This window comes from Herpailurus yagouaroundi, unplaced genomic scaffold (genome assembly GCF_014898765.1).
Source record: "Herpailurus yagouaroundi ecotype Mexico unplaced genomic scaffold, PumYag 251, whole genome shotgun sequence".
Lineage (NCBI taxonomy): Eukaryota > Metazoa > Chordata > Mammalia > Carnivora > Felidae > Herpailurus > Herpailurus yagouaroundi.
The window spans coordinates 3,566,329-3,592,929 of NW_024412468.1; the positions used below are offsets into that span (position 1 = coordinate 3,566,329).

General features: G+C 39.7%; 1 protein-coding gene across 1 annotated transcript in view; it reads left to right on the top strand.

Moving 5' to 3' along the window:
- The first annotated feature begins 1,725 nt into the window (after positions 1–1,725).
- GRIA4 (glutamate ionotropic receptor AMPA type subunit 4) overlaps positions 1,726–26,601 on the top strand; it is a 474,792-nt gene continuing 449,916 nt past the window's right edge. Inside the window, exon 1 of the mRNA XM_040460826.1 lies at positions 1,726–1,780. Coding sequence (XP_040316760.1) covers positions 1,765–1,780 — 16 coding nt within the window. The 5' untranslated portion in view covers positions 1,726–1,764. The remainder of the gene's footprint in view (positions 1,781–26,601) is intronic.

Below are 26,601 nucleotides of genomic sequence, written 5' to 3' on the forward strand. Positions count from 1 at the left end.
CATCCACCCGGGTTCACTTAATAGTATTTAGCTGACAGTTGGTCTGGTCCTGAGGATCTGTGAAGTTTTCATCTGCAGGCCTAGGATCTGAATGGGGACAACTTTAAGTATGAGCTCAGACCTTTGCCTTCTAGTCTCCATGGTTCTGTTTAGTGTAGCAGGTAGTTGGACTTCTTCCACGATGACTCGGGCTCCCAGAGTGAGTATTCTAAGAGATGGAGCAGAAGCCATAGGACTTGTGCCTTAGTCTCAAAAGTCATACAGTCTGACTTAGGCTACGTTCAAGTTGTCAAAAGTGACCAGCTCAGAATTAAGGAGGGAGAGTTACAGAACTTCTTGGATGTGTATAAAGTTTACTTGGGAGCCATGTTTGAAGCCTTCCTATTAAAAAGCCAGAAGCATCTGGGGTTCCTGGGTGGCTCAGTCAGTTAAGCATCTGACTCTTAATTTTGGCTGGGGTCATGACTTCATGGTTCTTGAGATCAAACCCTGAGTCAGGTCCTGACAGCATGGAATCTTCTTGGGATTCTCCCTCTCCCTTTCTCTGTTCTTCCCCTACTTGTGCTCTATCTCAAAATAAACTTAAATAAAAATATTTTTTTAAAAAGTTAGAAGCGTCTTAAAAACCACCTACTTCAGTTTTCAATCTTATTAAATACCAGCAAATGAAAGTTTTGATAGGCTTGTATAATAGCACAAATGTCACTACATTAAATTAAAATAATAATTATTTGTTAATGAATTCAGTGATATTTCTCTTGATCTTAGATTCTAGTGCCTATAATAATAGAATTAAGAAATAAGTGTTCATACATTCAGTTATTATTATTTTAATGAATGAAAACTGATCTTACTTATTAGATTTTAGCCTTAAGGAACCCAGAATCCCCACTATCTTCTGAAAGCATAGAAGAAAAAATGATGAATTATTTAAATTCCCAAATCTTGGTTTTCATATATCAGAGGCCCTGAGAGATTATATGACTCATCCAAGATCATCTCTAGTCTAGAGAATAGACCTCATAACTCCACGATTGACTCTTCATCAAATTATGCTGCTCTCTGCTACTTCCCTAGTAAATTTTGCAACAACATGATGTAATAATAGTGGTTATGTGTGGAGACAGGAGCCCAAGCACTTTGGTTTATCATCCTAGCTGTGATTATTGGAAAGTTACCTTATTGGAAAGTGCCTCAGTTTGTTCATTATTATATAAGGTGAATATTAGTCATATTTTAAAGGAGAGGTGAACATTTAAAGTGAGTACTTGAAAAGATCTTAAAGCAATGCCCGGGACATGCTAGGTGCTATATAAATATTTACTGTCATTATTAAACACTCACAAAAATACATAAATAATCATTGACACACTTTAATAAAAGCATCTTTCTTTTCTCCTTTATTTGATCTTAGAAAAAGCTTATAAATTACTTAATAATTATATACAACTTCAGTATGAAATGTATATATGTATATGTATACATATGTATATGTGTGTGTATATATATGTGTATATATACACACATATATGTGTGTGTATATATGTGTATACATATATACACATATATATACATTTCATACTGAGGTTTGTGTGTGTGTGTGTGTGTGTGTGTGTGTGTATACACATACATACATACATACCATTCATTTGGAATATCTTATAGAAAATCTGAAACCTATACATGGACTTTAATTCTAAAAAAAGTTCTTTTTTTTAATTCTAGGCAAACTTTTCCTGAATTCTTATTTTATAGATACGGAAAATGATGCCCCCAAAGGGTAAGTAATTTTTCCAAGTCTACACTGTGTGTAAGTAAGAAAAAGTAGCCATTTCTCTTAATAAATCAGTGGTGTTTTATCCATAAGTATATTTCAAATTCAAGATTAAGCCCTAATTTCCTCAGTTTGCATTTAAATGGAAACTTGCATATCTAAATCTATTCCTTGATTTTCATGGTTATACTGAAATGCATAATATCTTGAGTAATTGGCAGGATGTGTGTTCCAGTGGGAGCATCAGTGAGAGGAAAGACATTCTACGTGTGGCATATATTGAGAGATGCCTGGCAAAGCAAGTGATGCTTCAGTATATGATGATGCGCCCAGTGCCACACTAGCGTCTAACACGTGTGCTGACCGAGATTGCTGATTGGTACGGTGTTGCTAGAACGGTGTTGTATGAATGTTTTGTCTTTCTGCAACTCGTGCTGTGGAAACAAGAATTATTGAACTCTCAAAGCCAACTGTTGAGTGAAATAATTGCCAAGAAACGGGAGCTGTGGGGAGAGCCGCAGTTCATTAAGACACGTCTTGCAGACTGAGAAAGCAGGGGGGCAGTGGTCGAGGATTTACACAGCCAGATAGTAGAATCTGTAGGCTAGAATCACCTTCTGCCCCTCCGGGAAGTGGGATCCCCAGTGCTCCATGAGGAAGAGAGACCCATTAACTATCGCCCACTGGTGTGTGTGGCCCAAGTGGGCCAGCTCCTCCCTGAAGCTGTTTGCGTTCCCTGCTGGGTAGGAAGGGTCCATCTGCATTACAGGGACACATTATCTTTACATCTGTGTTGGCTCTCAAAAGTACGCAGGTCTGTCAGTGAAGAAATATTTTCCGTCTAAAGCCCTTCAAGGTCTTCCCATTGGCCTGCACGACTTCAGTCTTAGCCTCTCCGGTCGTACCTTGACCCCATCTCTGTCTCCTCACTTGGACCCGCCGCAGCCACACTGGGCTCTGTTCCTTCAAATATCCCGTGTCCTCCTCCTTCTCCGTCTTTACACATCCTAGGCCTTTTGCCTGGAGCGCTCTTCCCATCCAGTGTCCATGACGCAAATTCTCATGCATTTTTTAGGGCTGAGCCTGCTTCTTCGGGAGGCCTTCCTTACATTCCAAAGTTAGGTAAATCCCCTGTTGCACATCCTCATGGTTCCGCTATACTCGACAACTTCTTGTTGAGCCTGCACCTTTTACCTGACTCTCCTAGCTACATGAGGACATAAAGTGTACCTCTATGTTCAATGTCATGAACCAAGCACCCAGCCCACTGTGTGCAGAGATTCAAGCCATTGGCTGCCAAAAAAAGAAAAGAAATGGTTTGCAGTTAAAAAAAAAAAATTCTACTGAAATCTATCATAATGTATGTAAAAACGAATGAAGTCAAATACTCACCTTAAAGGTGACTTAGTTGCTTCTGAGATCAGAAACTGTGCGATTTGTTCGCTATTCATTCAATGCTGATGCGTTCACTGCACATTCAATACGTAGTTGTGCAACAAGTGGAGGCCGAATGAGGGCTCAATACATTAGAAGTCTTACAGTGTTAAAAGGATGAATTGTTATCTAACACAGGAGATTCCTACTAATAAATATATACACTAAAATACACGAGTAAGGCAAAATTTTCTCTCATCCCTTGACACAGGGTAACTAAAGACTACTGGTAATAATTGTATTTCCTTCAAGTCATTTTTCTCTGTGAATAAGCATTTGTTTTTTTCTTCACTACCTCCTTTCCTCCCCTCATCCTCCTTCCTTCCTTCCTTTCTTTTTCTTTCTTTCTTTCTTTCTAGTTCTGTCTCTTTCTTCTTTCTTTTTTTCAGCTAAGATAATAGCATATATAATTTTACAACCTTTATCAATTCACATTATATTACGAACACTTCTTTTTTGTTACAACACCTTAATTATTGGAAAAAATTTCAGGTTGGAGAATAGTATTTTGTTTATATATTGAAAAAAATTTTTTTACATTTATTTATTTTTGAGAGAGAGACAGACAGAGCACAAGTTGGGGAGGGGCAGAGAGAGAAGGAGACACAGAATCTGAAGCAGGCTCCAGGCTCGGAGCTGTCAGCACAGAGCGCGTTGTGGGGCTGGAACCCACAAATCGCGAGATCATGACCTGAGCCGAAGTTGGACGCTTAAACAACTGAGCCACCCAAGCACCTCTATTTTATTTATATTTTTAAAAGAGTATCTTTTAGAGATACATACTGAAATATTTACGGATGCAATGATATGATGTCTGGAATTTGCTTAAAGGTGGAGGGCTAGGTGGATATCAATGAAGAAAGATTGGCCATAGATACTTAATGGTTCATTATACTACTTCCTGTAGTTTTCTCCTTGTGTGTATTTTTTCATTAACAAGCTTTAAGAAATATTCATTTAAAAAAAAAAGATGGGGGCGCCTGGGTGGCGCAGTCGGTTAAGCATCCGATTTCAGCCAGGTCACGATCTCGCGGTCCGGGAGTTCGAGCCCCGCGTCGGGCTCTGGGCTGATGGCTCAGAGCCTGGAGCCTGTTTCCGATTCTGTGTCTCCCTCTCTCTCTGCCCCTCCCCTGTTCATGCTCTGTCTCTCTCTGTCCCAAAAATAAATAAACATTGAAAACAAACAAAAAAAATTTTTAAATAAAAAAAAAAAGATGAACTGGGTTGAAGATTCCAGTCTGACTCCCATCCCTATAACTATGACCGCACACAAGTTGCTTAATTTCTCCAAGTCTCCATCTCTGTTTCTATGTATTCCTACCTTGTGAAGCAGATGAGACTGGTTATTTCATATTTGAGGATTATATTAATCTAATCATTCCTGATAGATTTCTTTCATCTCTTTTTGCTGGATGTTGATAATTTGATGTATTGAGCTGTTCGAACTAAATGCATGAAAGTAAACCAGAAACCTGCCATCGTGTGATTTTCTATGGGCCGTAGTTTGCTGTAAGGCGGAACTTTCAGTCACTAGCATTTATATCCTGAATCACCGCAAGGCCCTCACTCAAAGCCCCTTTGCTTGTAAAGTGGAGTTCTAGAATCTGTTTTCTTGCCCATTGACATCAGGGTCCCAAAGAGATCTGTTGTTAACAAGAACATTAATTCATAATTGTGCAATGCAGTGATTACAGCGAGCTTACAATTAAGTCCTTAACATTGAAAAGTATGCTATGTAAGATTATGAACAATATTATGAGTATGTCAGTATTATTTGTCAGTGTGATGCTCAACATATAATTTGGGTTTGAAATAAGAATATCAGGTTACCACACACATAAATCATTTGTTATAAAGTTGTGACTTTTACTGTGATATTTGATATTTTGTGGTATTTGAAGTTAAATTCTTCACTCTACAGCATGAAAAGAGTCAAGAGTAAACAGTAAGGGCCAGGGCTTGTCAATATTTGTTCCAGACAAAACCACATCATCAACATCAGAGTCACACAGAGTGCTTAATAAAATTTCAAACCTCTCCGTTTCCCCCCAAAAGTATTAGACAAGAACGCCTCTGTAGAGACTAGGGAGCTATATTTATACAAACCCTCCTCATGGATCTTACAAAAAACAAAGTTTTGAAATTCAGTGTCATAAAATTTGGCTGTGGACAGTATTTAAGAGCATAAGCAAACAGATTGTACTTTACACCATGATTCATATGGCCGTGTTTCTAAAGCACTGTAAATAACTAAAATAGTTTTATTAGTGATTCTGAACTGAAAATATTCTTTTGAAGAGATTTGCTTCTGTGGCAGAAGGAGTGTAGACATTTGTCTGGGCAAGGGGATGGTGCTAGGGACAGGGGCTTTCACTGGAGGGACTGGGGGACAGTTAGTAGGAGGACATGGGAGGGACTGGGGGGCAGTTAGTAGGAAGACACGGGAAGGACTGGGGGACAGTTAGTAGGAGGATAATGAAGAGGCAAAGTGCACAGCAGAGTTTGCTGCTTCTGAGAGCCCCCAAGTTTAAAGTGGAATTAAGCGTTTTGGAATATGTAGCCTATAGTTGTTAAAAATGCTGCCTTAACACAATTACACAATCACAGGGCTGTGAGAGACCTCAGAACTCACCAAGTTCAACCCTTTATTGTTTTCGAATCAGCATCACAGCCTTGTTAGATTAAAGTATATCTGTTCAGATATTGAAAATTTGCCCAATTCAGCTCCATGTCCATAGTTTAGTGTATTTTATACAAGTATAAGGGGAGAGGGAGAGAGAGAGAGGAAGGGAGAGAAGACGGAGGGAGAGAGAAGGAGGAAAGAAGAGGGCGGAGGGAGGGAGGAGGGAGAAAGGGAAGGAGGAGGGGGAGGGAGGGGAGGAAGGAGAGAGAGGAAGGAAGGGAGGAGGGAGGGACATAGAGGAAGGGGGAGGGAAGGAGAGAGATGAGAAGGAGGGAGAGAGGGGAGCAAGGCAGGCCTAATTTTCTTTGGGTGTTGCTATCTATAAAATCCTTTCTCTGCTTTGTAAATGCATATAGAAAATGATGAATTTTATAGAAAACCGGGAGTCACATCTGGCAAGCTATTTTTGATTTACTGAGCTAGGAATAGCGGCAAAAGCACTTCCTCTTACAGACTTGTGTAATCAATCATTTGTTGCTTTCCCTCGCGCATCAGCATGACTTTTACATTACTAAGCTTTTTCCCCCATTTTCCAGCATTAAAGGAGGTCACAGAGAAATTCAGTTCAATTTTAAATTCAATAAAATGAAGAATATATTTATTGAGCAATACTTCTCTGCTGACCTGCTCCTTGGTGCTGCAGCCAGGCCCAAGGCGTCAACCCCCACAAGCTTCTGGTTTTACACGGAGTCAACCTCCTACCCAGAAACGTAAGAAATGATGGAATAACAGAATAGACTGCTCTAGAATTCAGGCTGAAGGGAACCAGATCAAGAGTTCAGAGTTGGGAGGGCCACTCAGTACTAGTAGGAAGATCCAGAGGAAGCTTCCTGGCAGAGACGGACTCATGAGCTGACTTAAGAGTTGATAGGCAGGGGCGCCTGGGTGGCGCAGTCGGTTAAGCGTCCGACTTCAGCCAGGTCACGATCTCGCGGTCCGTGAGTTCGAGCCCCGCGTCAGGCTCTGGGCTGGTGGCTCGGAGCCTGGAGCCTGCTTCCGATTCTGTGTCTCCCTCTCTCTCTGCCCCTCGCCCGTTCATGCTCTGTCTCTCTCTGTCTTAAAAATAAATAAACGTTGAAAAAAAATTAAAAAAAAAAAAAGAGTTGATAGGCATTCAATAATTCTCCACCGTTTCCAGGGCAAAAAAGAAAAAAAAAAAAGAGTTTGAAAATTGACATGGACGCACATGTGCTGGGAACATTGAAGTGTAGCTCGAACATTGAAGTGTAGCTCATTAGCTAGAGAAGCCTTGAACGCTGGTTTTCCAATGTGCCAGTGAACAGCAGGACTAGGAGGAGGCACGAGGAGGATAAACCTAACCTGAGCTCTTGAGCTCTCAGTCTTGCCCTTGCAGTAGCCAACACCATTATGCGAAAACTGTACTTGCATTCTTTGAGATTTGGTTTCTTTATAACGTTGGGAATAAGGGACCCTTTCTGGGAAGGCAGTAGTGACGATGTAGAGAGATTGATGCATTGTGAAGCATTTAATAAGCAGTAAAAAAAAAAAAATAGGAACTTTCTTGGAGCCAAGTGTATACTCTGCCCATAATAATGGCTGAATATGTGTGATGTGGTTGATAGGGGGACACTACTGTGGGTAGTGGGACATCGTTACATATTTTTTTCCAACATGGTAGGTACTTGAAAACCATGAAAATGGGTAACATTATGCAAAGGGAATATGGAGATAGAAAATCAGACTAAGGATAGAAGGTATCACATTTATACAGTGGGGAGACGAAGAGAACCTCACCAAGAAAGCAGAGAGTAAGTGCTCAGAAGTATAGAACTATATGCCCCAAAGGGCAAAGGAATATTGAAAGCCAAGGAATAGAAAATACCAGAGAATGCAGAGTCATCAACAGAATCTAATGTTAGAGGAACCTGAAATGATAAATCCTGAAGAATTTCCATTGGTTGGAGACCATCGCTGAGCATTGTAAGCACAGCCTAACGTGCCTCGCTGGGGATACCAGTCAGACTACAGGAGGCCAAGGAGGTGGAGACACTGAGTCCCCCTTGCCCTTGTAGACTCTGGCTGGCACTGGAAGAAGAGACAGGGCAGGCTATTGAGAAGGGAAGCTGTATTTAAGGTGGTCTGAGAGCCAGGAGGTTGAAACAGAGGTGTGAACCAAAAACACATCTTCATGGAGTGGGAAGCTCAGTGGGTTGACTGTCTGACTTTGGCTCAGGTCATGATCTCACAGTTTTGTGAGTTCGAGCCCCACACTGGGCTCTGCGCAGACAGCTTGGAGCCTGCTTGGGATTCTCTCTCCCCATCTCTTTCTGCCCCTCCTCTGCTCTCCCTCAAAATAAATACATAAACTTAAAAAACAAAAACAAAGGCAGGTCTTCATGGACAGAACTGAGAATGTTTATAGTGAGTGGCATGGAGAGTGAACTAGAATATTTACAATCTGCATTAAGTGCCGTGGTGGGAAGAGTGTAGGGTCTTTACCACCAATCGCAGGAAACGGCAGAGTTTTCTGGATAAGTCGTGGCAGGGGGAGCACACAGGAAGAAGAATGGGGAGGAAGAGAGCGAGGGAGCACATGTTCTGTGCTGGAATAGGTCTCAGCATAAAGCATGCGGTAGACACAGAGATCAGTTGTAAGTATAAACTCTGTGAAAATCATTTAGTGCCTACATCATGTCCACAGCCAAATCAAGAAACAGAAAGGGAGAAAGGGAGGTATTTAAGTTCCAATGAGTACTAAATTTTGTTTTAATGTTTCAACATAATTTTTTTTTCCTTGTGACTCAACTCAGGTAATAAAACAAACACAGCCATCCAGGGAATAATTATGATAGCGTTGCTTTGGGAAAAAATAAGTTTGGGCACAGTGTCCATCCAGTAATATACTATCTAGAAGAAGTTACAAAGGGCTTGAAACCTACAAGAAATCTGTAGTCTCAATACCAAAACACACACACACACACACACACACACACACACACACACACACACACTCTCTCTCTCTCTCTCTCTCTCTCTCCTAAAATGAAACAAGGAAGAGACCAAAGTAAAATAGACATCACATCTGTAACATCTGTCATACAAATTGCAAAACAACACTTCTGACCCTCCGTTTTCATTAATGGCCCAACTTCCTTTTTCAGAAGCAGTCCTGACATGGGACCTCAGGCAGGATTCCACTTGGTTTATCACAGCTGGTCCTCCATTCAGTAACTTATATTCAAATTTCCTCACTTCCTGGCGTACCACGTTTTGCATTATGTTGATGTTCTCTCAGAAATAGTTGTTTTCCTAGATTCTAATGATGTCTATGCCAGCAGCTGTAAGCTTACTGAGAATACAGCAAATGTGTGTGCATAGTACACAATTCTTCCAATTAGGATTGCTGCTTCATTGGCAAGATCACTGTCAAGTAGTGTGACCACTGCGTTCCTTTTGAATCTGAATTCCATGTGAATGTAGATATTTAGGAGCTTATTAGAGAATTTTCATGGGAGTTGAAAGAGAAAATAGTTTCTGTGTTTGAGGGAAGCAAATCCGTCTGGATTGTAACATCCTTTCCTTAAACTACTCAAATAGTGGAGCAAACTAGTTAAGTGTGCCGGATAAGAATTGTAGCATCTTGGCAAGCTGTGTGATCTTAGACAAGATTCTAAAGCCATCTGAGCCTTGGTCTTTCTATATGTAAAATGGGGATAAAGTACATATCTCATATACTTCACTTACAGCTTAAGTGAACTGGTAGACGTCAATCACTCAACATAGTGACTGCGAGATCGTAACTTCTCAATGAAATGTAGCTACTCTAATTATCCAGTCCAGGACAAGTAAGATGTTCCAGCTTTCCTGATTCAATGCTGCACATTATAGACTCAGTCAGTATTGTCAGATTTAAAATTTTCCCTGTTACAATTTATTTCAGTGGGTTTGAATACTGGCTTGGAACGAAACATACGTTGTTGGAACTTATGTGCCCATGTTCTGTGCCTGGATTCCGAATCCCTTTATTCCGTCAGAGACATATAACTTGTGTTTCTCTTCTTCCTTCCATACTGACTCCTCTATTGGGCCTTTGCGGATATGATGGGGGTCAGGTCTCAGTAGTCAGACGTGATGACAGTTATCAGTCAACCTGTGACAGGATGTTATATTTGTTTTGTGCAGCTAGCCAGACGTGCTGACCATGTTACCCCTGGGATTTTCTGGTGAACGCTCTCCCAGTGCATAGACATTTACCATCTCGGCTACCCTCGGTAGTTGTCTCCAAACTCTACGTGTGCAAATTCTCCACCGCCCCCCACCTCACACACACACACACCACCACCACCACTACAGACTGCTACCACTCCCACTGTGGCGAGAGAAGAAAAGCAGAAATCCAAGCAGCTTATGATAAAGGTTCTCATTTGCCCATCCATAAATGGGATGAAAATCTGCATCATATACTGACACAGATCCCATTCACGCCATCCAGAAAGACCAGCCCCCACAAGTTAATGCAAAATTTGGCAGTTTCTCAGGAGGGCTTCCTGTCATGTCTCATGAACCTAGGGCCATTCCCATCATCCAAAGAAATCAGGAAGGCTAAGAAGCCATTTTCCGTGTGCACCAGAGAGGGGGAACCCACTTGATGCCCCATTCTAATATAAACAAGAACAGGTGTTTATCTATGACATGGATCCCAGATTTCTTTCTTCTGTAAGTTTTTGTTGGCACTTTCTTACCTAAAACTATGAAGAGATCTAAATGGGGACTTAAAAACTCTATATTTAAATGAAGGTAAAAGAGTTACTAAATGGATCCCAAATCAGAGTGTCGCTTAATGGAGTCATTGTCTGGGGACTAATGTGCTTCTTTTCTCTGTCAACTGAGTTTTCCCAAGACTCCTTAACTTCAAGAATTTAAGAATGTTTATTTTTGTGAAACTCAATGTCACAGAGGACTAGAAGGAAAAAGATGGAGTGGAAAAGACGTATATTAGATTTAGATCCTAAAATTACTGCACGTGTAGGCCGTGGTTACAAGATTGGTATATGGAGACAATAATAGATACATCATGTAAGATATCACTTCACACTTGTCAGAATGGCTGGAATAAAAAAGACAAGAAATAACATGTTGGCAAGAATGTGGAGAAAAGGGAATCTTCATGCACTGTTGGTGGGAATGACAATTGGTGCAGCCACTGTGGAAAACAGGGTGAAGGTTTCTCAAAAAGTTAACAATAGAAGTACTATAAGATCCAGTAATCCCACTACTGGGCATTTACCCAAAGCAAAACACTAATCTGAAAAGTTTTGTGAGCATCTACGTTTATTGTAGCATTATTTACAATAGCCAAGGTGTGGAAGCGATCCATTGTCCATGAATTAATGAATGGATAAGGAAGAAATGGTATATGTATACATGACAGAATGTGACTCAGCCAAAATAAGGAAGAGACTTTGCATTTGCAACCATACAGATGGACCTAGAGTGTATTATGCTGAAAGAAATAAGTCAGGCAAAGAAAGACAAACACCTCATGATTTCATTTGTATGTGGAATCTTAAAAAACAAAACAAATGAACAACGAGGGGAAAAAAGGAATTTCCAAAACACAAATTTTCATGTTGGGTATAATTATTATATTTTTCCTAGTACCAAATGACACTGTTCTTGAATAAGCTTGTAAACCATTTTTTTAAATGCTTTTTAAGTTAGTCATTACTAACCTGAAATCTCTCAGCCTTCCCACAACATTCCTGCAACTATTGCCAGATAACATTATGAATAATGCATGCAAATTCAGTCCTTCAGAGAATGGTCTAGAATGGTGTGGATACTCTAACATGGTTCTGCGTTTATAATATGTGATAATTGACCTTTGGGGATCTGATTGCTACCCTTCAGGGGGTTTTGACAATTTATACTGTTTCTTAATGTTGTAATGTGAAATCTTACTACACATGATATCATAGAAGCAGTAAACCCATTTTGAGGGGAACATAATTAGTTAAGACTTCTTCCCAAAGAAATGTCTTCCTTTTCAGCAGTCAACATTGTAGACCTTCTAGAGTTCACCCTCTTGCTTACCTACCACAAATCTTTGTTTTCCCTCAGCTTGCTAACATCATCCAGGTGTTTTTCAATGATACACCCTCTTCTCTATGTAAATTAGGATTCTGTATAAAACAGTAGACAGTGGGGGCACCCAGGTGGCTCAGTAGATTAAGCGTCCTACTTCAGCTCAGATCTTGATCTCACAGTCCGTGGGTTTGAGCCCTTCGTCAGGCTCTGTGCTGACAGCTCAGAGCCTGGAAGCCTGTTTCAGAATCTGTGTCTCCCTCTCTCTCTCTCTCTCTCTCTCTCTCTCTCTCTCCCCCACTTACACTCTGTCTCTCAAAAATTAATAAGGATAAAAAAGAAAAAAATGATAGTGGGTCATGAGCCTAAGGCCATCATGGAGATCCTGCTGCACTTTGCATTAAATGATTTAGGCTTGGGTGTGTGATTCTGACCAATGAGAAACAAGGACAAAGCTGATAGGAAACTGCTAAAAGGAGCCCCTCACTCTTTTTAAAGAGAAGAGTAGGAGACGATCCTCCTTTGTACTTGGCTGTTGTCCTATTCAGAGGCGAGACCCACACCTGCTGAAATCTGTGAAGGCTAAAGTCATCCACTAGAGGAGGGTAGATCTCCTCCAACAGGCAGGACCCAGGGCCTGGGAGACCTTTACATATTTTCTTATATGAGGTAAAACAAAAACAAAAACAAAAAACCTGCATTATTTAAACCAATTTCAGATGGGCTTTTATTATCCTTTAAAAATCCAATTCTTTGGCCTTTATAATTGAGTGGAAAGGCTCCCCAAATCGCCAACACTCAAGAGATTACATTTAGTTTGGCTGCCACAGAAAACAAATTGGACGATGGAAACGAAGATTCGCTGTAATTAGGAACTCAGAGCACACTTGGCAGATTCAGTAAAGCTAACACTTCTAAGTGTATACGTCTCTTTGGTTTCAAGCTAAAAGTTGATTACCTATATTGTAGGTGATGGTAATAATTTCTTTATTTCTATTCATTAAACCAGGGTTCATTGTAACCCACCTCTAGTTCAATAGAGTGTATCAGAGATTAATGATTTCATTCACATGTGGAATTTGAGAAAGAAGGCAGATGAACACAGGGGAAAGGAAGGGAAAATAAGATAAAAATAGAGAGGGAGGTAAACCATAAGAAACTCTTAAATACAGAGAACAAATAGGGTTGATGGAGGGAGGGGGGGGGGGGGCGCTAAAGGGGGGATGGGCATTAAGGAGGGCACTTGTTGGGATGGACACTGGGTGTTCTATGTAAGTGATGAATCACTGGGTTCTACTCCTGAAACCAATACTATACTATAGTATTAACTTGGATTTAAATAAATAAATTCTCTTTTAAAAGCTAGGATTTAGCACTGTGAATCTGGACAGTAGGTTTCAAACATTCAGGAGCTAACAGTCAAGCTGGAAGGCGTGGGAGCCGTCCACTGGACACAGTAATCACTCAGAGGGGTGTAGATGCCCATAAACCCTGCAGAAGTACAGGGGTATCGATGGGAAATGCAGAAGTCTGTGCAGGGGCTGTGGAGGGACCAGGCAGCAGACCATGGGAAGTGGGGAAGTGTCATTTGTAGTGTGTGGAACGGAGGTGGAAAAATAACGCTGTCATGGAACTTCCCATCACACAAGCTGGACTCACCCGCCTGCCTCAGTCTTCTGCCCTCAGTTTACCCAATTTTGTCACCTTTGCCACCAAATTGTCTTTTTCTCTCCCCCTTGGTTTCCGCTGCAGAAAGCTTCCTAGCTAGACTTGCTGCTTCCAGTCTGTCTTTCTGCTGATCCTCACGGTAGTGTTTTCTAAATACAGATTTCACTTGTTTTTGTTCCTCCTCAAAACCTCCTAGGAATCCCTACTTCCTGTAGGAAAGAACATAGAGACTAAAAGCCTTCTATTAAAGGCCTTACAGTCTGGTAGGAAATTACAAAACACACACACACAAACATAAGTATAAGAAGTTCTTGAAGGGTTTGGGATAGAAGTTGGCTCTGAGTAGAAAGTAGCTTTGTGATTGACCAATACAAACTCTTTATGCATTAACTGCAATGAACTCTTTATTCATTAACCATCTCTCCCCAAAGTACCCTACACTCTGTCACCACACCTTTCCATAGGACACTTCTCCTCTCTGGAAAATTCTGTCCACCCAATTCATTCAATAGTCTTTACATATTCCTCAAGCCTTACTTAGAGTTTATACACAGGGTTCTAAGCTCTTATAATATTCTTAAAATAGACTCAACAAGCCTCTTCCTAGCTATCCCTGGACTAGACGGCCCTCAAGAGAACAGTGTGGTCTTTTTGTAAACATTTTGAATTCTCAGCCATGGACTTGTTTACATGGAACCAAAATTTACTTTTCTCTGTTATTTTAAGTTGAATTGTGTAAAGGACCATTAAATACTTTTTCTTGTGTACAACAGTCATTTAAATGTCTGAAAGTATTATGACTCCCCTGTATTTTCTCTCTTCTAGGCCAGCTATCAATAACACATTTATTTGTTTCTCAAATAGTATTCTTTCTAGACTCTTAACCATGTTATTGTTGTTGCTGTAGGAATTCATTATGCAACTGGTAGCGTTTCTTTTCTTTTTTTAAGTGTTTATTTATTTTTGACAGAGAGAGAGAGTGCAAGTGGGGGAGGAGCAGAGAGAGAGGGAGACACAGAATCTGAAGCAGGCTGCAGGTTCTGTGCTGACAATGGTGAGCCCACTGTGAGGCTCAAACTCACAAACTGTGAGATCATGACCTGAGCTGAAGTCAGACACTTACAGACTGAGACCCTCAGATGCCCCCATTAACATTTGTTTCTAAAATAAAAATAGTGTCCTGAGAATATGTATAATTGGAATTCCAAAAGCAAAGGAAATCCGATAAAGTTGAAACAGTATTTTAAAGTGTTAATATAAGTTCTACAAATCCAAAGAATAGATACAAAGAAAACCACACCAACACATATTATGGTCAAAGAGAAAATTTTTCAAGTATCTAGAGCAAAAGGACATGTTGCTTTCAAGCGAGAAACATTAAGTATGGAACTTACTTCTCAAAGAAATAATAGAATCAACAAGACAATTGAACAGCATCTTTACAGAACTGGAAAAAAAATCCTTGTCAATCTAGACTTCTGTGCCTAGTAAAGATATTCTTCAAATTTGAAGTAAAAAAAAAGATGTTTTCAGACATATGAAATTTATACATGAATGTTCACAGCACCATTATCCTAATAGCTGAAAAGTGGAAACAACCTAACTGTTCATTAACTGATGCATGGATGAAGAAACCATGATATAACCATACAGTGGGATATTTATTATTCAGTCATGCAAGCCATCGGATGACACAAAGCAATAAAAAGAAATGGTACCTGTTCCAACTTGGATGAACCTTCAAATCATTTTTTGAAGTGAAAGAGAACAATGAGTAAAGACAGCATGTTGTTTGATTCTGTTTATATGAAATGAATAGGTGATAGAGACAAAAAATAGATTATCTCTTGTGTAGGTTTGGGTTGGTGGGAATCTGGAGTCATTGCTAATGGGCACGGGCTTCTTTTTTGTTTATTTTTTTAATGTTTATTTATTATGGAGAGAGAGAGAGTGCACACGTGCATGAGTGAGTAGGGGAGGGGCAGAGAGAGAATCTGAAGCAGGCTCAAGGCCCTGAGCTGTTACCACAGTGCCCAAAGTGGGGGCTCGAACTCACAAACCTGAAAATCATGACCTGAGCTGAAGACAGACACTCATCTGACCAAGCCACCCAGGTGCCCTGGCAAAGGCTTCTTCTGGGGGCAATAAAAATGTCCTATAAATACACTGGGTGATAGATGCACAATTCAGTGAATATAGCACCCAACTGTACATGTAAAATTTATGAACTTCATAGGAATTGAATTATATCTCAACACAGCTATTAAACCCAAAAATAGAATGTGGAAGATACAGGACAAATTAAAAACAAATAACAAGATGGAATATTTGAATACAAACACATCAGTAATTATATTAACTATAAATTCGCTAAATAATCCAAATAACAAAGATTTTCAGACTGAATAATGAAGACAAGAAATAACTTTTAATAGATGTTTTTAAAAGACATTGAAATTAAAGAGAGGAAAAAGATACAACTTGCAACACAAATTTAAAGAAAGTCAGGATTGATATGGTACTGTATCAATATAAACATAATTTAAGGCATGAGGCATTTCTTGAGATTAATAGGGTTCAATACAAAGACAACGTTTATAATTGTGCATGATTCTATTAACTTACCCTCAAAATACATGAAGCAAAAATTGTAGTAATAAAATGAGAAATAACTAACTTACAGTCATCACTGGATATTTTAGCATGCAGTTCTCTATAACTGATAGATCAAGTAGACAAAAAAATTGACAAGAATATCAAATACAACATGATTAAACAATGTAACATAATTGACATGTATAAAATACCACAGAAATCATCTATAGAGAGCACTCTTTTTTCAAATACACATAGAAAATTTGTAAAAAATTCCTGAAGGCTGCCATAAACAGTCTCCATGAATATTATGAAATGGCATAGAATGTGTTCTTTCACCATGAAAGAATTATTTTAGAAGTCAAAACTTAAAAACCTGCTTAAAAATATAAGCAGTACCTGCTAGGAATTTACCCAAGGGATACAAGAGTACTGATGCATAGGGGCACTTGTACCCCAATGTTTATAGCAGCACTCTCAACAATAGCCAAATTGTGGAAAGAGCCTAAATGTCCATCAACTGATGAATGGATAAAGAAATTTTGGTTTATATACACAATGGAATACTACGTGGCAATGAGAAAGAATGAAATATGGCCTTTTGTAGCAACGTGGACGGAACTGGAGAGTGTGATGCTAAGGGAAATAAGCCATACAGAGAAAGACAGATACCGTATGGTTTCACTCTTATGTGGATCCTGAGAAACTTAACAGAAACCCATGGGGGAGGGGAAGGAAAAAAAAAAAAAAACAGGTTAGAGTGGGAGAGAGCCAAAGCATAAGAGACTGTTAAAAACTGAGAACAAACTGAGGGTTGATGGGGGGTGGGAGGGAGGGGAGGGTTGGTGATGGGTATTGAGGAGAGCACCTTTTGGGATGAGCACTGGGTGTTGTATGGAAACCAATTTGACAATAAATTTCATATATTGAAAAAATATATATATAAGCAGTACCATCATTATTTATTTATTTATTATTTATAATTTATATCCAAGTTAGCAAATAATGCAACAGTTTCATTAGTAGATTCCTTAATGCCCCTTACCCATTTAGCCCATCCCCCCTCCCCCCAACCCCTCCAGTAACCCTCTCTTTGTTTTCTATATTTAAGTCTCTTATATTTTGCCCCCCTTATTTTTATATTATTTTTGTTTCCCTTCCCTTATGTTCATCTGTTGTGTCTCTTAAAGTCTTCATATGAGTGAAGTCATATGATATTTGTCTTTCTCTGACTGACGATTTTCACTTAGCATAATACCCTCCAGATCCATCCACATGGTTGCAAATGGCAAGATTTCATTCTTTTTGATTGCCAAGTAATACTCCATTGCATATATACACCACATCTTCTTTATCCATTCGTCCATCGATGGACATTTGGGCTCTTTCCATGCTTTGGCTATTATTGATAGTGCTGCTATAAACATTAGGGTGCATGTGCCCCTTCAAAAGAGCACACCTGTATCCCTTGGATAAATACCTAGTAGTGCAATTGCTGGGTCGTCGGGTAGTCCTATTTTTAATTTTTTGAGGAACGTCTACAGTGTTTTCCAGAAAGGCTGCACCAGTTTGCATTCCCACCAGCAGTGCCAAAGAGACCCTTCTCCTCCGCATCCTCGCCAACATCTATTGTTGCCTGAGTTGTTAATGTTAGCCATTCTGACAGGTGTCAGGTGGTATCTCATTGTGGTTTTGATTTGCATTTCCCTGATGATGAGTGAAGTTGAGCATGTTTTCATGTGTCAGTTGGCCATCTGGATGTCTTCTTTGGAGAAGTGTCTATTCATGTGTTTTGCCCATTTCCTCACTGGACTGTTTTTTGGGTGTTGAGTTTGATAAGTTCTTTGTAGCAGTAACTTCTAAATAGTTCATGAAGCAAATAAGAAATCATAATGAAATACAGTAAATATGTTGGGTTGACCAAATAAAAATGCAATGTATTGAAACTCTTAGGATGCAGCTAAAACTCTTCATGGAGGAATATTTTTCCGCCACAGATTATATATTTTAAAAAACCCTGAAAGTAAGTGTTTTAATTTCCAGTCTAAGAGTTAAGAACAGTGCAGCAAATTGAACACAAAGTCACTAATGACAGAAAGCAAATGTAAAAGAATCAACAAAGCTACAATATTGCCCTTTGAAAAGGTTATTAAAATAGATGAACTCCTGACAAAGTAATCCAAAAAAATGAGAAAGAATAAATTATATATATGTATGAAATACATATATATGTATTATACATATATGAACTTATATGTATGTATATGTATATATACATGTGTATGTATATATGTGTATTTTATGTACAAAATACATATCTATATGTATTATATATATACATGAAAATGTGAAGATATCACAGATTTTTAAATGTTTATAAGAGGATACTATAAACAAATACATGTTAGAATTTGAAAATAGAAATGAAATGAACAACTTTTTTGGATACCATTACTTACAAATATTAAGACAAGCACTGAAAAACATCTGACGTGAAGTCTTAGTTCCATTAAGGAATTCAATCTGCAATTTCAACCTTCTCATCAAGAAAACCTCAGATCCAGGTGACATTAATCATCAACTCTTCCAAATGATAGGAATAAATATTTGTAGGAAGAATATTATCCAAACTCTTCCAGGGGATAAAAAAAACTAAGTAATCCCTCTGTCATTTTATGTGGAAAGTTGGATCCAAATCTGATAAGAACTTACAGTATAAAGAAGAAAATTACCAGGCAGTCCCTCTCACAGGGTTGTTATCATCGTAAACAAAGGCTAGCAACCCAAATTCAGCAAAGCATGAAATGGATAATATGTCACATCTGCGGTAGATCTATTCCAGAAATATAGTCTATTAGGGGGCGCCTGGGTGGCGCAGTCGGTTAAGCGTCCGACTTCAGCCAGGTCACGATCTCGCGGTCCGTGAGTTCGAGCCCCGCGTCAGGCTCTGGGCTGATGGCTCGGAGCCTGGAGCCTGTTTCCGATTCTGTGTCTCCCTCTCTCTCTGCCCCTCCCCCGCTCATGCTCTGTCTCTCTCTGTCCCAAAAATAAATAAATGTTGAAAAAAAAAAATTAAAAAAAAAAAAAAGAAATATAGTCTATTAGAAAAATATCTCTGTGCAAATCACCACACTCACTGAACACATTAGAAAAATATAATTGTTTCAGTAGATGCAGAGAATCGTTGAAGAAATTTTATCACCCTTTCATTATTTCTAGAAAACTCTTTGCAAAATGGAAATAGAAGAAAAATGTTTCTTTCTGTTAAAAGGAATCTACAGAAATTATTGTATTTTCTACGAAATATTGAAAGCTTCCAATCATGGGTCAGAAAAAAGAAAAGATCCGATAACACAATTTGTACTAATTATCACACTGGAAGTCCCTAGTTAGTGAAATAAAGGGAGAGTAAATGCATAGAGAGGTCAATATAAGAAAATAAGAAATAAAATCCTCAAGATTCACAATTTTAAATGTAGAAAATCCTAATCTATAAGTAAACTAGAATAAATAAGTAAATATAGCAAGTGTATTGCATGCAGGGGCAATATTTAAGTATTCAATTGTATTTATATATAACAGCGATATACATTTTTAAAACATGTTTTTAAATATTTTAACAACTATAGCAGTAAAAACAGAAAATTTTTAAAGTTTTTATTTAGGGGCTCAATTAATGAATTGTCTGACTCTTGATTTCAGCTCAGGTCATGATCTCACAGTTTGTGTTGACAGCACAGAGCCTGCTTGGGATTCTCTCTCTCTCTCTTTTCTGTTACTCCCCCCACTTTCACTCTGTCATTCTCTTTCTCAAAATAAACAAATAAACTTTAAAAACAAACAAACAAATAAATAAATTCCGGTTAGCACACAGTGTAATATTAGCTTCAGGTGTAAGGTGTGGTGATTCCGCTTTTCACTACAACACCCAGTGCTCATCACAAGTGCATCCTTAAGCCCCATGACCTAGTTAGCCGGGCCCGCCACCCTCCTCCCCTCTGGTGACCATCAGTTTGTTCTCTATAGTTAAGAGTCAAAACAGCAAATATCTAAGAAAAAATATAACAAAAGCTGACCCGAGGAACAGTAAAATTCAAAGTGTCATATTTTTTTTAATTTTTTAAAACAATATTCTAGAATGTCTTCCCAAATGCACCTCCGTTCAAACCAGGCACAATCAAATTCCTAGGCAACTTGTGCGTGTGGTATACGTGAATATTGCGAAAATAATTTTAAATTTGACTTGGAAAATATAAAGTCTAAGAGTAGTAAACAATTCTTAAAGAGAAAAAAACGGAGACGTGCAGTACTGAACATCAGGATTCCCAATAAAACTACAAGAATTAACATCGTATTTTTACTAGTACCGGGAGAGACAAACCAATGAAACAGGAGAGAATTCAGAAACTGCAGTAATAGGGCTGCATGCATACACACACTGCACATGGGACAAAAATGTCACTCTTGAACGGTGATTAAAGGTCAGTCTCCCTGGTAAATTGTGTGGGGGTTAATGTGCTACCTGTGTTGAAACACATTAATCTTTTCCCAATATTTCACACTCCACAGAAAAATCAATTCTAGGTGAATTGCAGATCTAAATGTCAAGGGTGAGTTAATCTTTTTGGAAGATAAAATAGGAAAACACACTCAATTCTTCAAATTAGGCACATATTTCTTCAGCAGGATGTAGGAAACACTAACCCTGAAGAAAAACTTTGGTAAATTGAGCCGCGCTACGAAATTGCATGACAAAGAGGAAAGCCACAGGTCAGGGGGGAAAAGATATTTGCCATTTATAGAACGAAGAAGCCTTCCTGAGAGATAAGTTTAAAAATTCATCTAAATTAGTTTAAAACAACAACAACAAAACCTTCAGAAAGATGGATGAAAAGCTTCACACACACACAAAAAATAATTTCAAATGGTTAAGGGACAGGGACCCGTGCATTTCAGCTTTCCCGAGACAGATCTGGTCCAGGATGAAAAGCTTCACACACACACACAAAAAAATAATTTCAAATGGTTAAGGGACAGGGACCCATGCATTTCAGCTTTCCCGAGACAGATCTGGTCCAGGTTCCTGGCATTGCTTCTGGTTACTCTCATTCTCAGAAGTGTACTGATTCAGATAATAAATTACAGGATCACTCTGGTAGATTTAAAACAACAAAAAAAAGAGTGCTTACAACAGGACTTCTCAGCCCCCCACTCCCCCTCACTGAAATGTGGGAGTGTACCTTCCTATCAAGAAGTATTACCTGTTTCTCGCATCCTGATGCACTTGAGACGGGGGCTGACAAAGAAACGGTAAAGAAGCCGCATTGGAGGAGTTGTAGTGAAAAGGCCCTACCAGTTCCTTCGAGGATGAGACACAAGAGAGCGCCCCATTGACTGAGACCCCCACCCCCAGCTGACCCACCAGATCATTATAGCATCAGCCCCAGGACCAAGCAGCAGACTTGGCTGCTGGCTGCATAGCTGCACTCATCTTGTGGAAGTTAATTCAGCTTCACCCAATATGGGTTGTTTTTTTTTTTTTTGTATGCCATGCTTCAATAAGAGTTCATTTTTGTAAATGTCATCCTGAAATCTTAGACTTCTCTTAAGGTCTAATCATTATGCTGTGACTGTTATTTACATTATTTTGGATGCTGTCCTCATGTTATTCACACTAAAATTTATGTTATTTTATTTTTAAGTGTATTTATTTATTTTGAGAGAGAGAGAGAGAGAGAGAGAGTGAGTGAGCAGGGGAGGGGCAGAGAGAGAGGAGAGAAAGAATCCCCAACAGGCTCCACGCTGTCAGCACAGAGTCTGACGTGAGGCTTGATCTCACGAACTGTAAGATCATGACCTGAGCCGAAATCAGGAGTTGGTAAGTTAACCGACTGAGCCACCCAGGCGCCCCCTCACACCTTACTTGATTTCAAACAGCCGGCCTGTCATCTCAGACTCTGCAGTTACTTTATGACGCTTGAGTTTTACCTGAGCTGCAACATAATGACAGTTTTATCCTCCATGTGGGAAAGCTTTTCTTTTCCGGCCCAAGTGTAATATATCCATGGTAATAGTCATTTGCTTAGTTGTATTCTTTGGGCAATATTTTAACCTCCTGAGATACATTTTAATTTTTGTTTATCCTCAAAAATCAATCATCCCTGTTTGCTTTGCATTAGTAATTCTCTGAATATGTTAGTTCTGTCTCTCGCATTTGGGTAATCTGGAAACCTCTTGCTGTTAATATGCTGAATGAAATGTTAGGTGATCAATACGTGTTTGTGCATTTATTGATAAATTTAAATATTTATCATTTTATGCCTTGATTTATACACATACAATTCTAGGGAATGAATTGTTAAATAAGTGCCCCCTAAAGCATGAGATTATTGTCTTTCTTGCTCTCCCAAGTAAGTAGCAATAACGAGCTTCAGATTTGGAGCCCAACTGAGGTGATTTAAAGCCTCCCTCTGCCCCTTGCTGTCCGCAGGACACTGGGCAAGTTACTTAACCTCTCTGTGCCGAGGTGACTTCCTCTGTCAAAAGGGGATAATGATAGCACCTACCTCACAGTGCTGTTGTGAAGGTTAATAGTCTGTTGCCTCCAGATCACTCAGTAGGATGGTGCCGCTCTGACAGTTAAGCCTTATCTGCAACCCACGCTCAGTAAATGCTAGATCGTTGCCTTTTGGTGGACTCATTGGGATAAATGCAAAGCTACTGAAACCAAGAGATTCAATGATAACGGCGTCTTAAAAAAACATAAACTTGAATTCTCTTTCCTACATTTTTTTCCAAAGTGAGCGGTTCAATCTGGTCAGAATAGTCGGGGACCCAGGTTCTTTTCACCATATTGCTCTGCCACCTCGTGCCTTATTTTTGTCATCAAGGTCAAACAAGGTCACAGGCATGGCCATGTCCCAGCTGAGCGGAGACAAGAGTGCATGGACAACCTCATGCCTTAGAGCTCAGCTCATAATTGGAAGGCTTATACTATTTCCACACAAATTCCATTGGTCAGAAAATGTAGTTACATCACCGCATCTAGCTGTGGAAGAGGCAGATACATGTTGTGTATTATTCTCTCACTCTGGAAGAGGGGGAGAGGGAATTCTGGGGAATTAAAGCAGCCTGGGTCATACTTGGTATCTGCAGTATAAGTTTGTCGCCCTCTGTAGTCATAATAGGTAGCATCGATCAGGTAGGAATTAATGTCCTTCTAAATAAGTGTTTTCCCGGATCACTAATGTTAAGAAGGCTTCATATACACAAAAGGGATATAGGAGGGATGTGTCTGAGATCAAATGCAATTTGAATCAATCTATATACAGTAGGATTCTAAAAATTAAGAAAAAAAACCCTTTGCCATATACAAAGATCTTATGTAACAGGTATTTAAGTAACAATTTAAACACAGTTTCCTCAAATTGATGTCACCTCAGACCTTTCTCCAAAATTTATTAATAAGGTCCTGAATTGGGACTTGGTATACTTTCGGGAATATTGCTGTCATTACTACAGAGCTCCCATCACCAATCCTTTTTGTTTAATTTTCAACTTATTTGGGTATACTTTACTGGATTTTGTAAGACAGATTTTTTTAACTTATTGAAATATATTTGACACATAACAGTGTGTAAACTTAGGGTGTACTACATGTTGATTTGACGCACTTACCTATTATACGATTGCCATTGTGTACTTAATATTTAAAAATGCACGTATTTAACGTATACATTTTGATGTGATTGGGTGTATGCTATGCCCATACCGTCACCAGAATCAAGGTAATCAACATATCTATCACCTCTATCACCTTCAAAAGATCTCTTATGTCCCCTTGGAATTTTTTTTACCCCTTTGGTGACAGCACTTACTATGAGATTTACCCTCTTAAGTTTTCAAGGGTGCAACATTGTATGACTGTATAGCACTGTGTCCTACAGCAGATCTCTAGAAGGCATTGATGCCTGGGACCTGTAACTCTGTATCCATGGAACAATGGCTCCTCAGCTCTTTGCTGCATTCTAGGCTTCTACCCATGGCAGCAGCAAACTCCCTGAAGGGAAATGCAGGTTCTCAAGCCTGCTGCTGAAGGAAGGATTGTGCTGGATTGCATTCCACCCGTAGTCAGAGCCAAGAGCGTGTTTATTTCTGGTAGGTTCCCAGAGAACGTTGTTTCCAGCAGCTTTTGAGACAGATTTGAGCTGCTGGCACCCTCCCTCCGTTACAGCATAGAGGTCCCGCTGCTGTCATGCCATCGCTTCAGTAACGCAGATGAATTTGGCGGTGGGGGGCACTGTGGAGTCCGCTGGTGTCACCGGCCACCGTGCCTTCTCCACCTGAATCTCTTCTCTGCCGACTGTGTTCCCATGAAGACAAATCTAAAATCACGCGAGTTCCAACAAACAGCTCAACTTTTCCTTCCAGCCTAAGTGCTCTGGGTGAAAATTGGCTTTTTACAGGGTAGGAGGTTTCTACAGACACTTAAAACTCAATTTACAATATATAACCTATTTCTTTTTTTTTTTTATTTTTTTAATGTTTTATTTATTTTTGAGACAGTGAGAGACAGAGCATGAACAGGGGAGGGTCAGAGAGAGGGAGACACAGAATCTGAAACAGGCTCCAGGCTCTGAGCTGTCAGCACAGAGCCCCACGTGGGGCTTGAACTCACGGACTGAGAGATCATGACCTGAGCCGAGGTCGGCCGCTTAACCGACTGAGCCACCCAGGCGCCCCAGATATGTAACCTATTTCTAAGAAATTTTACAAAAGCCGTATGTCTACACGGTTAAGAGACTGTCTTCACATCAGCTCATATTTAATGTGTCTAAAATAACATAATCAGTTGCAGGACTTTTTATAAAAATGTTTACATTTGTTTTTGTTTTGAGACTATGAAATCCGTAAATTGGACTTTTGGTAAAATTATCTCCTTAAGCAGAGGGTTACTGGGGGGCGGGGGGAGGGGGGGGAGGGAGGGGGATGGGCTACATGGGTAAGGGACACTGAGGAATCTACTCCTGAAATCATCGTTGCACTATAGGCTAACTAACTTGGATGTAAATTAAAAAAAAAATAATAAATTTTAAACATTATCTCCTTATGATAACATTTTAATAGATAAAGAGAAACTGGAATGTTAGCTATTAAGGCAGGTGGCTGTTTCAATACTTCATATCCAAGTGTGGTACAACACAGATCCTTATTTTCTTCTGCCCCGAAAAGCTGCAGTGTTCTACTTTCCCCCCTCGGGAGACTTCTTAATATCCGCAGTTGAGGTAGTTAATTGATGTTAAACAGTATCTAATCTAAGTCATATTGGTGATTAAAACACTAAACTTTTTTCTTTAATACCAAATGAATAAAAAGAGAAGAACATGGATGGAGACTAGTTCAGGGCTCTGAACAGGGAGCTGAGGTAGGGTATTTCCCATTTCTGATTTCCTGAAGCTATATTTGGAACTCACATATGTACAGTGGCCTCAAAAAGTTCAGCAGCGCTGTGACAATGGTGTGTGGGGGAGAAAGCTGATGTCATAGCCCCTTCCCTGCAACGCTGGCAGCGATTTAAGAGTAGCAGGTGGAAATCGTGGAGTTTGTAGTAAAGAAAGAGAACCGCCAAGGAGTGTCCCGCAGAGGAGGGGAAGGGCAAGGCTGATGCCAGAGGCCCAGCACAGTGGCCTAGTAATAAAGCCACCAGAAGAGAGCACAGCCACAAACAGCAGCATTCACTTCATCTCAAACAGCAACTGTTTCTTTTATAAGTGGCACACTTTCCTGAGCTGGACAGCCTTTGAATATAAATTTATATAACTGGTGACGTCGCGGAGAGTCTTGCGCCCCAAAGGTGAATGTTTATGACCAGGCTCATGTGCATCCCCATTTTAAATCTTCCAGTGGGAATGTCTGAAACCCGTGGAGCCTCTCTTTGCTAAATATGAGAATTATTCATGCTTTCCTGAAATTCATTAGGAGTGGAAAAGCTGACCTCTTGAAAACTGAGCCGCAGCGGTAATTAATCAGTTTTCCAAAGCAATTAATTCATCTTGAATAAACGGATCCAATGAGCAGATTTAGAGCTTTCCACCCCTGTGAGGGATCCCTGGATGTCCAGACGTGGGATTTTCCAGAAAAGCAACAGAAGATCAGGTTGCTTCCTTTCTTTTTTCTATAGCTCCCAGGTCTGCAAAACTTGAGGGACAACTTGGTAATCACATGAGCACAAACTTCTCACCAAACTTTCATCTTCATTTTGGTTTGGACACCTGAAGGGTGCCCCACCCAGGGATAGGAAATCCTCGAAGAGAAAACATGTCAGAGTCCCCTTCTGCTTTTTTTCCCCTCACAGCTCTTGTGTGTGTGTGTGTGTGTGTGTGTGTGTGTGTGTGTGTGTGTG